At 38.1% G+C, this 17,348-nt stretch overlaps 3 protein-coding genes across 6 annotated transcripts in view; 1 reads left to right on the top strand and 2 right to left on the bottom strand.

Annotated features, from left to right (window-relative positions):
• Positions 1–329: 329 nt before the first annotated feature.
• LOC115444784 (nucleolar protein 6) lies at positions 330–11,701 on the bottom strand. 3 transcript variants are annotated; one of them, XM_037436355.1, is made up of 14 exons: positions 11,678–11,701; positions 8,219–9,293; positions 7,755–8,025; positions 7,306–7,512; positions 6,807–6,911; positions 6,375–6,517; positions 5,955–6,143; positions 5,139–5,309; positions 4,500–4,800; positions 3,589–3,839; positions 2,857–3,071; positions 1,963–2,148; positions 1,435–1,536; positions 330–662 (listed from the first exon to the last, which is right to left on the bottom strand). In XM_037436355.1, the coding sequence occupies exons 2-14, from the start codon at positions 9,288–9,290 to the stop codon at positions 528–530; spliced, it is 3,348 nt and encodes a 1,115-aa protein (XP_037292252.1). In that variant the 5' UTR covers positions 9,291–9,293; positions 11,678–11,701; the 3' UTR covers positions 330–527. The 3 variants fall into 3 exon arrangements, with proteins under 3 accessions (XP_037292252.1, XP_030026553.2, XP_030026555.2); XM_030170693.2 differs by lacking the exon at positions 11,678–11,701 and adding an exon at positions 9,408–9,554; XM_030170695.2 differs by lacking the exon at positions 11,678–11,701 and adding an exon at positions 9,408–9,550 and having other exon boundaries at positions 8,219–9,307.
• LOC115444772 lies at positions 10,938–16,345 on the top strand. The gene is made up of 7 exons (XM_037436358.1): positions 10,938–11,296; positions 11,813–11,926; positions 12,743–12,925; positions 13,331–13,402; positions 13,738–13,908; positions 14,533–14,672; positions 15,223–16,345. Exons 1-7 carry the CDS (start codon positions 11,242–11,244, stop codon positions 15,358–15,360), a joined length of 873 nt encoding a protein of 290 aa, XP_037292255.1. The 5' UTR covers positions 10,938–11,241; the 3' UTR covers positions 15,361–16,345.
• Positions 16,310–17,348, bottom strand: part of LOC115444771 (probable isocitrate dehydrogenase [NAD] subunit alpha, mitochondrial) — a 19,706-nt gene continuing 18,667 nt past the window's right edge. For both annotated transcript variants that reach the window (XM_030170677.2, XM_030170675.2), the window contains exon 7: positions 16,310–16,945. In XM_030170677.2, the coding sequence (XP_030026537.1) occupies positions 16,718–16,945 (228 nt within the window). In that variant the 3' untranslated portion in view covers positions 16,310–16,717. The remainder of the gene's footprint in view (positions 16,946–17,348) is intronic.

Below are 17,348 nucleotides of genomic sequence, written 5' to 3'. Positions count from 1 at the left end.
TGTGGACTTGAATCCGGTTATCTGGTAGATCAATATATTTAATTTTCAATCAGCATTTACATGGATTTTAAGTTATATAAATATGAATACTGTGGAATCTTGGAGAGCCTTTTACGCATCGTTGGGACATTTTGGACCATTGTTTTCAAAGTGGGGCGGGACCTCTAAGGAGGCGTACCATAGTATGAGGATGATCGAACAATACTTTTCCTGGATGAAACGTACCATTGTCCTTCTGTACCCTTAGAGGTAGTTATATGCAAAATATATTATCTATTTGAGTAGTAATGGTGTGAAGGCAAATAAATAAAGATAACAAAAAAATAACGTCACTTTTATACTATTATTTAAGATACTTGGTGAGCCCCCGGGCGTGGCAAAGAATACTCTGCGAAACCGTGTTAAAACTACTACAAAACTAAACCAATAACTCTAGGATGAAACTGGATTCCACATAATAAAACCTCTGTAATATATATTCTTTTTTATTTTTCATCAACGCACATTCATAAAATAGTATGTTTTAATCACGAGTTCACAGTAATATCCTTGACAAGTCCCTCTCCGAGTATCCTGAAGTCCTCCACTAGTGCTGCCGTGTTCACTTTGTATTTAGTTTCACCGTCCACTGTCACTGGCACTAAGGCATGTGCGTTGGCCACCTGTTCAAAATATATAAAAAAAATAATTGCGTCACACCTTGAACCTTGTCTTCATAATAGAATAATAAGTGTCTACATTCTGAAACCAATTACTTATCAACACGCATAGGGGTAAGCAAGAATTGATACAAGCCTATCTTAGTTTTGTAGCGGTCACCACAGGATGTTGGGAAATGTTTTTCGCGGGCACTTAAAAATAACCCCACTACGCCTAATGGTAAGCGGAGTGAAACCCACATAGTTCGGATCTTGCCAAAGAACACTAATTCCTACCTAGGATGATTCGCGAGGTTATTGAAATTAAAAAACATCCAAATTTCAATAGAGAATATGGTTGGAAGCTGCACAAGTCTAGGATCCTGTTCTGTATTTTATATCGGAACTCAAAAGACCGGTTGTCAGATTTCAAGACACTGTGAGCACATTCAGCGTAGATCGGAACGTCAACAGAAAAAAAAATAAAATTTTGTGTAATTGTAAAATGTAGGTAGATATAGGAACTGAATTTGCGGACGACCAACACCTCAGTCCCCCGATGACCACAAAGGCAACAGCCTTCGGAACGTTAGGAGAAAATTATATGAAAAAGCACGATAAAAACTGAAAAAAAAAATTATTTCGATGTCTAACATTCACGTAAACATCGAGAAATCATTATAAGTTTTATCTATTATTATTTGATATCATACGTTTTATCTATTATTTTTGTAAAAAAAATTAGTGTCTACTTTATAAAAAAAAAGAATGAAATAAATAATAAGTTAGCCCGTACCTGGAAATCTCTCAGGTCGTTGATGTCGGGTTTCCACAACACGGCGATGTCGACGCCGCCGTAGCGGTCGTGGAAAAACAACGCGAACTCGCTGTATGCGTTCTGAAACCACACACGCAAAATTAATCAATAAAAAACTAGATTATTTTGTATCGTATTTTCGTATGCAAATATTTGAATAAATAATATAGTATTGTCAAATGCTGATAGCAGCAAGCAATGAAAATTTGTTTTCAGTATGTTATCTGTTAATTTGTTAACAGATAACATTATTACTGATGTAACACTAACTGTGCACTGACTGTCAAATGATAAGCGGAAGCAGACACCCCATTGATGGCGCTTAATGAACGTGAAATAAGGTCTATTTCTGTTAATCAATTCTTGACAGCACGGACAATACATAAGTATTATTACTCCCAGAAAAATGCATTACAAACTTGTATTACATTTTTGCATGTTTGTTAAACAAGACAATTTTGCATTTATTTGCATTTGCATCATTATATTTGTAGAGAATTATGTTACCCTCAACTCCTCCAAGTATTTCATAACCGGATGGAACTCCACAACGGGTATAAGGTCAGTGAGGACGTCGGCGGGCATGCGCCGTAGCGTGGGCTTCTTGTCCACCCGCTCCCCCGCGTGAGGCACCAGCGGGGGGGACAGGTGCAGCACCACGTCATACCCGGAGAGGGAGGGGATGAACGCGCCCTGGGGATACCAAATACATAAATACGCCGTCACCATATCCCAGAGAAGTTTAATATACAAGTTTTCTATAGGCGTCAAGTAAGAAATGCTCTCGATCCCGCAACACTAGTCCGAATATAAACTCGAATTAAATGTAGTTTTATTACTCTACTTTTCGTAAAGCAACTTCTACCACGGAAGAACAGACACGAACCTCTAGTACAGCTCTTTAAAACCAGTAAAATTATAGTCACGCTAACTTTTTCAAAACAGTGTCCCCCCCCGCATTCTACATTGAGGCCTATAAGGACTCACAAACAGTTCCTGGTCTGCTGGCCTCCTTACATCCTACGAAGGTTCTTAGGATGTAAGGACTCCTTCCCTGACACTTCCTTCCCCATCTATCCCATCCCAAATGTCCTCCAGGCCCCTGCAGCCGTTAAGCCGGCGGATTCCAGTGTCCCATACGCAAGTTTCCCCCGATCTAGACTGCGGGCTCCGATACACAAAAAAAAATGGCTATCAGATCTATAGCATATAAAATCTAGGCTAATCCTTTACTCAAACACCATGCTATTCTAGTTGACCCTCTTTATTCTGAGAACACAAAGTATCATTAGCCGGCTTATTTGATGACTTGTCAGTGTTCCCGTGTATTGGATGTCTCCAACACACGGGAAAGAGGGAATAGTAGAAATCGTTTCAATATCTAAATGAACTTCAACTCACGAGTAAATGATCGCCAAACTCTTCCATCATCTGCTTGTACCCGTACTGGAGCGTGCTGCTCGCCAGTGCAGTGACTCGCGCGAGCACTGGCGCGGTGGGCTGGCTCGCGCTCCATATGGCAGGCGTGTTGTCGTCGTACGCCGTCACTATCCTGAGGCACGGCGCGGGAGTCTCGCCGGAGGTCAGTTTGCGCTCCAGCTCGGATATCTCTTCACCTACGGAATAAATACAATCGGTAGCACGCACCAATAAAGCACAAAAGAGTAGCCAAAAACACAACTGATACACTTTTCAGCGAGCAAGTTATGAATGGCACCCAATATTCTCCTATGGTAGTCTTAGTTGATGAACTGTGGCTGACATATGTTTTAATTTTAATTGTTTTTTTTTCTAATTTTCTTATATAATACTTAGGATTTAACAATTATATGTTTTATAGTGTATACTTGTGACATAAATGCTTTGAAAAATTCTAATATTATACTGTTGAAGAATTGTAATTCTGCATACATCTTTTGGTTAAATTTGGTTGCTCTGAAGAATCTCATGTTTGGTCACCATTATTTACCCATTTTTGCCGAATAAACATATCTTTATAGGCTGGAGGCTGTCAGCCGACGATGGCTTAACCTATAACAGGCCAGCATAACTAGTCTAGCGTTCAACAAATCACATAACCTCGTCTATCAACATTATAATTAGACTACAGTACAATACAAAAAAGTTACATACGCGTCATATCCTCATTAAAGTCGAGCACGATGACATCCGTGGTCCAATCGGTGCGCACCAACAGGTCCAGCACTCTGAAGAAGCCCAGCGTTGGGCTCGCCGGTGGGGTCACGGGGGGCGAGTGGACGAACACCGCGGCGGTCAGCAACTCCGCCACCACGGACGGGACATGACCCGAGAGAAGGTGAGCAGACAGCCATCGCTTGAGCAGGCACGCTGTAGGACCAAACGCTGGGTACTTTTGATGAAGGCTGCAACAATTATTACTTTTTTAGGGGGATGATAAAGATAATGATGAGGTGAATTCTTTCTGAAGGTAACATAACCCTATGCTTTCTATAAATTTCTTTTTTTAAGACCAGCAACGCATCATAACTCTTCTTGTAACATGAGTGTTTATGTGCGGTGAAGGTCACTCAATAGCCAGTGATCCTGGAGCTTGTAAACTAACTCATGCTATTTCAATCTTGTATTAAAACTTTAGGGTTGAAATTCCATTGTTGAATTTCTTACATAAAATACAAAACTTTAAACCAAATACAAGTATTTCCTAGTAAAGTCAGCCACAAAAAGTCAACAATTTCAAATCGGGTTTAAACTTTGGCGTCCCCATCAACAATCGTTTTTTCTTCACTAATATGAACTTCATAGGGTTTACTTTATTTTAAATAAAGAAAAAAGAATATTTCCATTTAAATTCAGATGTAGACAAGTTTAAAATATTTAATTCGTTCAGTCTCTTTTGGGGCTGACTGTACATTGTATTAAACACAGAATAACCATACTAAGGACTAAATACATACGTGGTGGACTAAGGCCTAACCCCTCTCAGTAGTAGAGGAGGCCCGTGCTCAGCAGTGGGCAAGTATATAATACAGGGCTGATATTATTATTATTATAACCACACTAACCCATGCAGAGCCCCTCTAAGCCGCGGCAGGAGGACAGTATCACGTTGCAACATCACACTCTCCTCATTCTCGGTATGTTTAACCACTCCATTCTCCATTTCCCTTCGCAGCAGCGTAATCTCCTTGGGATGCGCTATCACTAGCCTGAAGACCAGGCCGTTCTTCAGGACGTCCACATGCGTGGGGTAAGCTTGAGCCGGCAGGGAGTACTGCTCGCGAAGACGGTCTGATATTTGCAGGTGAAACGCTGCTTTTAGGCAGCGGAAGGCCTCGATATCTCCTGGCCATTTACCGCTGTGTCCTGTGGGAGTTTGAAGTTAGCTACTTAGTCTAATTTAGTAGAAAGCTGGGTTCGATTTATAGACCACAGTTATTGTGGGTTTTTGTAACACCATATGCTAGAAGGAGAATCAAGTTAGAAAGACTGATAAAACTTTGACATTGATTCTGGAACATACATGGAATGTGTGCTGCAGCCCCACATTGCAGCACAATTGTAGTTGATTATTGTCTATGTAGAGTGTAAAAATCATTTTTATTTGACATGGTTTATCTATAAGTCAAATTGCCACCAAAAAATTGTCAGCAAACATACAAACATATTTAAAAATTTTAATATTAGTGATCTATTTAACATACCGAGTTCCAAAACAGTCTTGCACACTGGCACGTACTCCGGCAGCAGCGCGGTGCCGTCGTCCTTGGTGATGGTTTTGATGAGACTGGCGTCGCCGCGCCGCCACGGCTTGTTGGCGGGGGCCCGCGGGAGGGGGGGCAGCGGGTCACTGTAGCTGAATACTGAAGACACACCTGGAGACATAATGATATATTAGCTCTTGTTATTTAAAGTAGGAGTGGTAGTGAATAGGCTCAAGTAGGGCAGAATAGTGACTTGCTTATTGCCTTTTGTATATTAAGGCGATACCTCAAGGTCCATTTTCATACATTTTGTTTCGGCTTTAATCTGGGTAACTAAACAAGTATTGGCAAGTAAAGAATTTAAATTCACGTCTAGTTAGTGATTAGTTCTCGCAGTTGAAAGAAAAATGTAAAAATAATTAATAATCATGGATATTTCTGCCTTTAAAATTTCGTCATATTAAAGCCGAAACAAAATGTATGAAAATGGACCTTGAGGTATCGCCTTAAGGGGGCTATTTTAAAGAATAAAATAATCCTCCAACATTTCCTAATACATCTCTTTTTTTTAAGACAGTGGTAATTGAAGTAAACAGCAATAAAGGTAGTAGGTTTCAGATTGCTATATACATAAAGATAGTCTATCAAAGTTTGAGAGCTCATTCTCTACCTAGACATGGGCCACAATACGATGAAGTTGAGTTGGAAGACCAGTGAAATCAACACAACCATTCCTATCATCCTGCCAATGGGGGAAGCGATAACGCATTTCTCTAGATAAAAAAAAAAAAACAATTTTCCCATTAGGGTACCCACCATATACGGCGCTGACGTTGAGCGGCAGCTGCGTGAGCTGGCGCAGGTCGCGGCGCAGCTCGTCGAAGGCGTGCAGCGTGCGCGCCGCGCTCTCCTCCGCGCGCGCCGCCGCGTCCGCGCCCCAGCGCCGCCGGCACAGCGCGCCCTCCAGCTGCTCCGACACGTGGTACACAGCCGCCTCGGGAATACCTGGTACGGATTACATTATAGGTGGTAGTTAAAAAATATTTCCCAGCTGCACTTGGGCTCTGAGCCAAGAAGAAGGCTAAATCTCTGAAATGTTTTATCCATCAAGATCTACAGAAATACATAATTAATTATATATCGAAGGCACAAACAGCGCATCCAACATTATGCCGAACTTATATATGTTCCATGATATGAATAAAAGCAGATTACCATTTCATATAAATGACTCACCAAACTTGAGTTCCAGTAGGTAGTTGATAATTTGCGTGGTGATGGCCCGTCTATCAGCCGCTGACTCCGCCTCCCACACGCACGTCTCAGTTATGGACCCGTCTTGGAAACGGCGTAGCTCCGACTTGTCGCCCCAAAACGCTCTAAGAATAGTGTGTTCATAAAGTATGATGTTACAGAAAGAAAATAAACCAATATATTATAATATTAAAGAAAGTAAAACCCGACTACTGAATAAAAACTTTTTATCAAAAAAATTATACCACCTTCAAAAACCGTAAAAATAAAAAATAATGTAATATTACCTATATAGGTATATAATGTACTAGTTACCAATTGTTTTGTATCTATCTAAACACATTTTTAATCAAAGCTATATAACATACACAACACCATCTATCTATAATATATAGTTATGGATCTATTTCTTACCTAAACTGTTCGGCCTCAGGCAGGTTGGCGGGTGGACCTTTTTCCACAGTGTTCAATGCATGCTCGGTATTGTATATCAAACCAAACGATAACTTCTCTTCATGTCTACAAAAATACATTTTCAATCTTATTTTACAAATATAAACGTGATATTTTGTGAAATTCTTTATTACAGTAATTCAGTCCCATAGGAAATAATGAATATATAATGGAGTTCTTCTCGTGACGCTGTAAATATTTACAGGAATTGAGGAACTTTTGTAGCAGAAAAAAATCTATTCACATGTGCAAAGCCGCAGGTAACAACTAGTAATTAATCGTATTTAAAGTAGTAATGTAATGTCAATGCTGAATATATTATAATATCCGTAATGTATATGGTATAGGCTTCAATCACACATTCACACTTAATCGCTGAGAGGATAGGCAGAGGAAGGTGTGCTACTATTGCGCTTTTATTAAATAAATAAATTTATAGGAATAAATAAAGGTCATTTACCCTTTGTCAGCCTTTTTCTTCACAGGCCAAGAGAAATTAGCATCAACCAGAGGCTGGATCAGGTCAGCTCTGTTGCCGAGACCCTTGATAAGCAATGACAGCACAGTTTCAGTCACCAGAGCTAGTGTCTCCAGACCATAGTACAGCCTGGACTCTTTTGATGACTTGCTGATTATGATGTTTTTGAGGTTTTCCAAATTTTTGAACCTGCAATAATAATAATATTTATGGACAATGGTCTCTCACTATTTATATTATATAAGTTAACTGATAGTAAATATTAAGAAAGCATTGTTAAACTAAAAAAAAATAATTAAGAGGCAATAAGACTGTTTTAGACACTTGGTAGCGTTTTGATAGTTTACTACTGCTTACCATCAATTGTACACTACACTTCTTTCTTAATTCACATGTATAAAAAAATGTGATTGTTTCTCATAAGATCTTACCGCAATATATGATCAAACTTCATCAATGGTTTCACAGGAATCATGAAAAGTGGTAGAAAGCTGTTAATCTTCGGATTGTCTAGCATATCTACTGCGAGGGCACTCTCTCTCCTCAACGCGTAATATATTCCTTTAGACATTTGCCAGCATATGTTGTAGTATCCTGTCTTATCGATGAACACCACTGGAAAATGCTGGTGGAACTCTTCGAGGGCAGGTGTGTCTGTACCTTTGTGAAGACTTATGCCTTTTGTGTCCCATTCTGATGTTTCTGTAATAGATAATTTTATTCGTGTAGTTGTCTTCAAACATAATGAGGATAAAAGCAACTTTCATTGTATTTTATGAAATATTTTTTGCCATCTATTGGGTTAACTGTCCATTAGTTTTTTATCCTAATAAACATCCAAAGAACAACATACATTTATTTATTACCATGTAATATTAAATTCACAAATACTTACTTATTGCAATCCAAATGTTCCTAACAATTTGATAGCTACTCATTATATTGTTAACTCTCTTGTTCTGTACAAAATATGCAACAATCAAATTAATCACATGTCCTGGCACCGCCAAGTCTCTCTGACGGAGCCATATCTTCAATAATATTACAGCTTGTTTCAAATTCTCACTTTTTAATAATATCTCATTCAGGAGTTCCTGATTGGCTTCTGCTGTTAAGTCGCTGAGTACAGAACTGTTGTAGTATGGTGTTGGAGAACCAATATCTGTACTTTCACCTTCAGAACCCAGTAACCAAGCCTCACGTAGATTGTTACGTGTAGGGCTAAATCTATGGAGCTTGTAACTCTCTTCCTCACAAACCAAGTTGATACGGACAGACAAATGATTCCCCAGTTTCCCGCTAGGCTTAAAATCAAGAACAGGCTTTGTCTCGCTACCATCCACCCATGTATACTGCAAATCCTGCACGCTCTCCGTTTTTGATAAGTGGGATGCAATGAATGCCAAGTATGCTGCACGTTTTTTATGATATCTGTAGTTAATAGAGTCGTTTTTCGTGTAAGTCTGTGCTGGGACAGATAATTGTATGTCAATCCTTAATTTGGAGTTTATTGCACACCCCAATGAGTGAGAACCAACAATGCGCACATCTTTAAACTTGTAAAATTTGAACATACATCTAGTCTTTGAGAGCTTATCGGATACAGGCAATTTCACTTTCAATTTCTTCACTAATGTCTGTTCTGATAAATTATACTCGGTATCGTCATTCGAAATTGCTTCCAAATATATTTTAAAATCTGTAAACCATTGTTGAAACCTTTTCTCTGTTTTCTCTTTTATTTGAACTTCTTGTAATATTTCTTCAACTTGCAACCTAAATAAATTTGAGTTGAACAAATTCTCTGTTTCCTGAAGTCTGTTCAGTTCGTTGACTGTGGGTTGTCGGTACAGACCCCTAGTTTTAATACGTTTTTTCGTGTCCTTGTTTTGGTCGTCGGCAGGACGCTTCCCGTTTTCATTAGGAATCGCCACATCCGCATCATCTTCAGATATAGACATCTTCATATCCTTAAAATGTTTCACTGCACGTTAAATTAGTATAGCAAAGAAAATAAACATTCTAAACTCTACAACAAACTAAATTAGAAATTTAAAGCACATTTATTCGTCTCCCATACTTACCCGTTTCACCATTTTTAAGCTATTTTATTTTAATTGTTACGAATTGTTTTCATTTTTCAGGTTATACGATTGTAAACAACATGCCCGTTCCGTACTCCGCATGTGCCTTCGCAGTTCGCTTGACGTTTTATTTGTCATGTTGACAAAGATGTCATTCGACATTTGGTTGGCATTGACATTGTGCAATTCGTGCACACGCATAATTTTTTTATTACTAATTGATTTTGGACAAAACTTGCTATTGTGTAGTTCGTAAAATAAATGTTTTCAATTCAATTATCGAATATTTTCTACAGATACATTTCATTCGGAAGTAGTGGTACCTTCGGAAATCACGTGTTTGCAAGCGAATGGATAAGCGGATCCGGCGAAAGCGGAGCGCACAAGAATTGCCTCTGGGGAAGAGCTCGCAGACTATCACGTCAAGGGGCAGAATGCACCTCTGGCCCACCCTTTCAGAGATAACTATGGCGTGATGTCGATTGTGTATTCGCTGTAGATATTTTGAATATGCTAGTTACATTTTCACCAACATATTCTGGAGTAGGTACAATTATCGTGTTTATAAGAATTGTATCAATAACCAGGAAAACAAAGTTGTTAGCCACCGCCTATCGCGTACCGCAAATGACTAACAATATAAGATAGAGTGAAATATATGTCTAAAGCGACTGGCGATTTGTTAATTACCTATACGCAATTTCCGACGTAAAATAATTGCGACATCGTCCACATTGTAAGTTCCTATAAACAGTGGCGGATTTGCAGTTCTAGCCGCTCTAGGTCCGAAGCCATGTGCCGCCCCTTTCTCAGCACCCAAGATAGTGATTTAGGAAGACTATAATCAAAAGGTACGCGAGACTTTTAATACATTAAGATACTTTGCATTTGAGTAATTTCTTGTAATCATCAGTGGTTTTTTTTTGGCCTAATTTGCCGCCCATGTCGTCTGGCCGCCCTAGACCCTGGCCTACTGGGCCTTCGAGCAAATCCGCTACTGCCTATAATCTTTTTAAACAACAGTCCATTAAGAATATTGAATTGATCGTATAAAACTTACTCGAGTGGAAATTTTGAGCCTAATGTAATAGCGATAGGCACGCGTCACACACAAATCATAGCACTAGTATAAGATTAATTGAGTGTTGTTTTTTATAAAACTGCATAACAAGATTAAGATGGTAAGTCACGTTATCAATAGTAACACCAATTGAATTTGATATTATGCAGCACTGTACCAACGCTCTTATTAGCATGAGTCATGACGTTATGCCGAATGGTGGCATTAGAAGATGACGAATGAGGCAATCGCTCAGAGCCTCGTGGCTGTAAGGGGCACAGAGAATAAACATTACCCTCCTTTGCCAAATGGGTAAAAGGGCAGAAATCTGTTGCCCAGAGCCTCTCATTAGTTAAGGCGAAGACGGGTTATGCCTCATAATGACCAGTAACTGCTTACACTGACCACGATGTCCAGCGATTCAAATAAAACGTACTTACATAATTTTGTACGTCGGCGTAAATAATGCCAGTAAAAATCTCGCATACCAGATAACCTAGATATAGCAAATTCATGCTATGATACCTACTTTGGTTCACAAGAGTGACAATGGCGGCTGCATACATGCCATACCACAAAAAAACGTGTTTTTTGTTCCGTGGTTTTTACGTATCCATTCGAGTATAAACTCCCTAAAACCCGCTGATTCTTAAAAATTACGGCATCCCCCAGAACAGATACGTAATAAACCACAAATAATTTTGCCGCTGGCCAAATTCAATGTTGTATTGTTATTAAGGATACACGAGTGTTATTTACTTAAAACTCTGTAATATGTATTTGTTATTATTCGTTTGTTGGTTGTGCATTACCGTAGCAGAAACTATCGGTAAGTTACTCATTTATAGTCTAGTATAATAAAATCGTTGAATTTCCGTGTCTGGAGTGGAGTTCTTCTAAAATGGAGTTGTGTTTGATAGAATGGGCTCATACTTGTCCTTAATATGAGGATAAGTGCAAATCAATTATACGCCTATTTAGACATTAACAATAATTTCAAATTTATTGCGTAGTTAATAAAAGAAAATAATTAAACCGTTGCACGGATCTAAGCATTGCATTGAAATGCGGTGATACTTGAGGATTTGGTTGCACTGTTGTTTAGCGGCAAATACAGGACAATGCGGTACTACCAAACTAGACAAAATCTGCTGTGAGCCTAAAAAATGTGTCACAATTACTATAATATTGTAAAAAGATTAATACGAACCGATAGGTCATTAACTCTAGTATCTTCAATAAGCTACCATGAAAGAAAATGTTACAATCAGGCTTAAATATTTTACAATTGTGCCTCGTTGTCCACACATTCTTGAAACCATGGTTTAACTATCTTTTGTTTCAGGTAGCGATCTCACGGGTAATGTTATTGAGTATGAAGTAGGCGAGGTATTGCAATTTTCATGTAAAAATGGAAGCTCACGATGGAAACGTCTTTACCAGGTGCGCCATGAGCTGGGTGAGTACTGTGTGTCTACTGACGTAAATCATACGACGAGATTTGATTACAAACATTTAAACAATATACCTATAAATATGATAAAACAAAGTCCCCTTTTCTGTCTGTCTGTATGTTATTGATTTTCTCAAAATCAATTGAATGGATTTTTATGATTTTTTTTATCCTTACGAGAATACATTATAGCGGTACTTTTATTCCAGAAAATTTCACGCTAGCGAAGCCGCGACCAAAAGCTAGTAATACATAAAAGGCACGGCTTGTATGATCGATCCTCTCTGCCAGAGTATAAACATAAATAAAATAATAATTTTAACAAAAAATTAAACCGCCTTCAAAAACCACTCAAAACCAAAAAATAATTTAATACATTGGAGTGGGACTCATCCTATCTCACCATACTCCTTATATATGACATATATTATTTCGTATCCATGGTTGCCAGATCATAATGAGAGCAATTTTACGATCTGGCCACGATATCGATACGAATCCATTGCTTGGATTTAGACTTGTGTCCGACATTACTATGAACGATAACAGAACTTTTTTAATTATTGGCATATATAGTTGAATTCGCCAAGGCGGGTACTCCACTGCTCATATGTCCGATGTTAAATCTTACTTCAACCCAGTATTTAGGTAAATTCAAAGGGCCTTATTCCGTCTACGGTGGCGTAAGCTGTCCATTAGAAAGCCTGTAATTGCAAAAGGACGGATACACCTCCGTACATAACAAAGGGTCCCCTAAACTTATAAACTACCTAAAGATTAATAAGATACTGACGCAAGTTAAAACATGGGATACTTTTTCAGATGGAGTTAACATCACTGTACCTAGCGAAACAGAATCTATGATTAATCTGACTTACACTATAATCGCTCATGATTTCGACCATGAGTCCAAAGTATTTTGTGTTAGAAAGCAGAAAATTTTTAATGAAACAACAACTTATCAAGTTATAGAAAGTGAGCCCAAGATACTGAGTTTGAGATCAGGTTGGTAGATAAAAGATAGTTAATAATTTTACGGAAAACTTTTAATATTCGCTGCTTTAGGTAGTTATTAAGGATGTTTGTATGTTCATTTAGATAGAAGTAAATGCAGAAATTAATGAACGAATATGGGTGAATTCTCAGAAATGAATTAACACAAAAAATCTATAATACTATTCTAGTGCATAGTCTATTTGTGTAAATCCCATTCAGCGATTTCTACATTCACCTACTTTTAACAAATATTCAAACATTGAAACTCTTTCTGTCTATTTTTCACGGTTAAAACATTAAACAGATCCTTATAAAATTTGATAAGGAAAAAACTTGTACGGGAAGTGAAGACAGAGGCTAGTTTCTAAAGTTAGTAAAGTATACATTGTAATTTATTATGTTACGTGGTTCCAGGTAATCGTTCTGCAATATGTGAGAATCGTCATGAAGGAAAAAAATCAAATAATCATTACTGCAAAAAGATAAGTGAGTAATAGTCAATAGTTAGATCATTGCGGCACTGGAAGGTTCAGACGTAATTTTGGTTTAATACCTTATGTTCACATTTGTTTAACAAGTCATAATATAATAAATATAAATAATATCAGCCGCCACTTCTGTTGGGGTTACGCCATATTAAGGACTAAACAAAATTCTTTACACGAGCACGCGCGGCGATACACGAAGGCTTAACTCTCAATCTTTCCAAGTAGAAGACGTGCATGCCTAGCAGTAGGATAAATTATTTAAACCTGCCCCGTTATAAATTATACATACATAATATTATTCTATCAACATAATGTAATCATATTTTTTTTTAGAAAACATGAGAATAGACAATGGAAACGACGTAACTGCAATTCAAGAAAAAGCTGTCCTACTGAAAAATACAGATTCTGGTTGCATATCTTTTTGTACTAATTTGCATAAAATTGGATCTAATAAGTACACGCGGAACATTTATAACAAAACTAAGTATTTATATCACCAAAGTAAGTATTCTCGTTTAGTATAGGTATTTATTGGATAGTGGTCGCGTGGTCGCTGTCGTTTCACATTTTAATGGAAAATAATGTACAAAAATGTGGGAAGATAAAAAATATAATATCAGCTGGTGCGATGGAGACTAATAATTATTGGTCTTGAGGACTTTCGCATTAAGTAGGTATTGTTTTTATGTGTCCGCGCCGAGAAGTGTTGACAGTCCGTTTGACAGTTGTGCCGTAAGCACGTGAGCGGTATATGTTGAATACCACTACAACGTCATCACCGTTACGGTGCGGGCGTGCGAACAAGACAGCAATATTACATGGTACCCACTTTTACTGTTATGGATTGCCCCCACTGGGTGACCCGGTCCGGCCTTACTCAGAGTTCAGACCATCTATTGGGCACGAACCGAAATTATAATAAAGCTTGCTGGCAATTTGAAACTTTTTCCTAAAGACTTTTTTTTTACATTTACATTTACTTTCATCGACCTATTTTTACGGGGAATTTCCTCTAGGAGCCCCGTCGTCTTTATGCAAAGTAGAATACTTTGAGACAAGCTCATGATGTCACTTGGAAGTTGAGAGTATACCTTCAATATTTTTATAAGGATATCTTTATTTTAGGGCCTTGGTTACCCATCGGAGCTATTACCGAAGTCGCGCTCATTCTTATACTGGTTACAATTTACTTATTTCTTCGGAAAAAGAGGCATAGACCGGCTAACGTCACCACACGGTCTAAAGAAGACGTTGAACAATTATACGTGAGTAGTAACCCTCACTATACTACTGGCCTCATCGCCTTGCCCTATATCTATCCTTTTAAAGTCGCTTCATCGCCTACTATCGATGCTTCTGGAAATTATTTTCACGACGGCATATTATAGGTTCAAACCTGTAGCATAATTTGCCGAAATACGCATTTCTTAATATCATAATATGGAGTATTGTGAAGGATCAATTATTCGGATATGCGGCATAGTACTTTGGGCTAATCTACAATAGGACTAGGCGGTGCAGTGCACCGTAGCCCCTGAGACAAGGTTCTCCTCAGACCCCAACCAGAAAACTAACAAAGTATCTACTATCATTCTTTTTTGCTCTCTCCCGGATCCTTGCTTCTGTTAAGCATTTTACTCAGTGAGCCGGAGCAGGATATCTTCTTTGCAACTAGGCTCTTGGTTACCTAGATACGCTGTTGTACTGGATAATAATATTGATACATATACCAATGGCTGATATTCACGCCTATCGTTTGTGATTTAACCGTCCTCATTCTGTATTCTGAATAATTAATAATTCGGTTTGTTTCAGGCAGCCCCTCACCAACTCGTCTACGCAGAATTGGAATTGGCTAACAGGAGTCCCAGCGTTAATGTGCCACCAGTCAGAGAGGAAGCACAATACACACAAATCATCGGATGTGTGGCAAAAAAAAAACAAACCATTTGAAACTATTCTCTTATAGACAGTGGCGGCCTTAAGGTGAACCCGTCTATGCCTCGCGCGATGATTTGGAGGACTTTTGTTTACGATATTACCGATAAAACTGTTGAAAGCCGGGAAACTTTTGTTACTTTCACCTGGAGCCTCGCGTCGGTTAAGGCCGCCATTACAAATAGATATTGAAAATCAAGGAGCATTGTATTCTGCGGTAAAGGGCTATTGTGAGCGAATCCGAATATGGGCGAAGTCTCTTATAAATATATGATTATTGAATGTAATGATCAGACAAATATTCAAGATAGTATTTATTGAATCAACTACTTTTTTTTACTTTTTATTATAGAAATCTTATCTTAGGTACAAATACTTATTATAAATGAAATGCATTTGAAAATGTTTTTTAGAAGCAAAGGCAAAAACTGTTGAACGCATTTGGATAACACTTGGTAGAACAAGTCCTAGATTAAATTATGGACTGCCTCGATGGCGTAGTTATATAACTTGAGTGGTACTTACGATCTGAGATCTCGGGGTTCGAATCCACGAGTCGGGCAAAGTTCGCCTGCTATCACATCATGTGACGGAATACACACTGCGAAAAATTAATGCACTAGTTGCGCCTCTGCCTACCCCTTCAGGAATAAAGACGTGAGTGTGTGTATCTTATTCTTCTTATGCCAATAGTCTACTTTCTTAAGAAATAAGTAAGTATTTGAAATTTGTTATCTATTTTTTTAATAGATGGCGCTGACGTCGTTCAGATGACGCTATAGTTCGTTAGTCTCTCAACCAATCACAATAAAACGACACCGGACACAGAGTCGTGTGATGTTTTTTGCCACATTCTAAGGACACTGAGTAGTTATTAGGGCAGACGACTTTCTTCATATCATAATTTTCGGGGCAGTCGTTTCTACTGTGTAGGTATTATCACATTACGACAAATAAAAAAGTGTTTGTAACAATTATTTATTATACATAACATGGTCAAGGATGCTGTTTTTTTTACAAAATGTGTAAAGAAATGTATCATAAATACATAAGAAGGCTGTTAGTAATCACATATTTTCTATTCTAAATAACTTAAAATGTGTATAACATTATTTATTGATGTAAATATAATATTTACAGTATTTTGGTATTGACCCGACATTCGATGCAAAGTAACCTACAATAACTGTTTATCAATACTGAATTCTATCTGAACATAATATCGAAACACGTTTCTTAAATAAATACTTTGGTGTTTCCTTACATACAATTGCATTTAATGCGAATTTTGTTTAATTTCTTAGCTCCAATATGTGGCCAACTTTTTAAGTAGGCGAGGTTATTCGAGAACAAGGAACTGTAATCATACAGCCTAGTTGAGTTTCGAGATGATAGCGTTGGTGTATTCGCTACATTTGCCGGTGCCTCCGAGGTCACCGGTAAGGGATTTGCCTTCGCGGAGGACCGCGTAGCATGCATTCTGGACGCGGTCGGCGTCTTCGTTCAGTTGCAAATGCCTCAGCATCATGATGGCTGAGAGGAGAAGAGCGGTGGGGTTAGCCATATCCTTTCCGGCGATATCCGGGGCAGTTCCGTGCACCTGGAAAAAGAAAAATTACCTTATTACTTAAAAGCCAATAATGCAAGTAAGTATTCAGCGCCTCATCATATTATGATTTGACAGCTAAAACCGTTGATTATGTGGGTATATACATAATCTTAATGTACCTATAACATTTTAGATGCATCGTTGGTGAAGTTATAATAAAATAAATAAATTTAAAATATTTGGGTATTAGGCGCCAATATTGACAGGATGTTTTCCGTAGTATTTTTAGTAGGTCTATAAATGCTTTTATCATAATTATTTATAAGTAATAAGTAATATCGATTCGTAAGCTGTTTTTTTGGAACTATTTACACTGTTATGCCAGTTTTACGGCTCTGGTCACTAGTCATTTAGAATACAACACTATAGTTGGAAATTAGATACACTGTGTAGC

This window comes from Manduca sexta, chromosome 8 (assembly GCF_014839805.1).
Source record: "Manduca sexta isolate Smith_Timp_Sample1 chromosome 8, JHU_Msex_v1.0, whole genome shotgun sequence".
Lineage (NCBI taxonomy): Eukaryota > Metazoa > Arthropoda > Insecta > Lepidoptera > Sphingidae > Manduca > Manduca sexta.
Note: the sequence above shows the minus strand (reverse complement) of the source record. Positions and strands in the feature narration are given on the sequence as shown.

Excerpts from the sequence above, each read along its gene's own strand:
- LOC115444784 (XM_030170693.2), bottom strand. Across the intron at positions 1,537-1,962 it reads AATACTTGGAGGAGTTGAGG|AACGCATACAGCGAGTTCGC; the intron begins GTAACATAATTC and ends GTGTGGTTTCAG. Across the intron at positions 663-1,434 it reads ACGACCTGAGAGATTTCCAG|GTGGCCAACGCACATGCCTT; the intron begins GTACGGGCTAAC and ends TATTTTGAACAG.
- LOC115444772 (XM_037436358.1), top strand. The coding sequence starts at position 11,242 with ATGTATTTGTTATTATTCGTTTGTTGGTTGTGCATTACCGTAGCAGAA. Across the intron at positions 11,927-12,742 it reads CCAGGTGCGCCATGAGCTGG|ATGGAGTTAACATCACTGTA; the intron begins GTGAGTACTGTG and ends ATACTTTTTCAG. Across the intron at positions 13,403-13,737 it reads TCATTACTGCAAAAAGATAA|AAAACATGAGAATAGACAAT; the intron begins GTGAGTAATAGT and ends ATTTTTTTTTAG.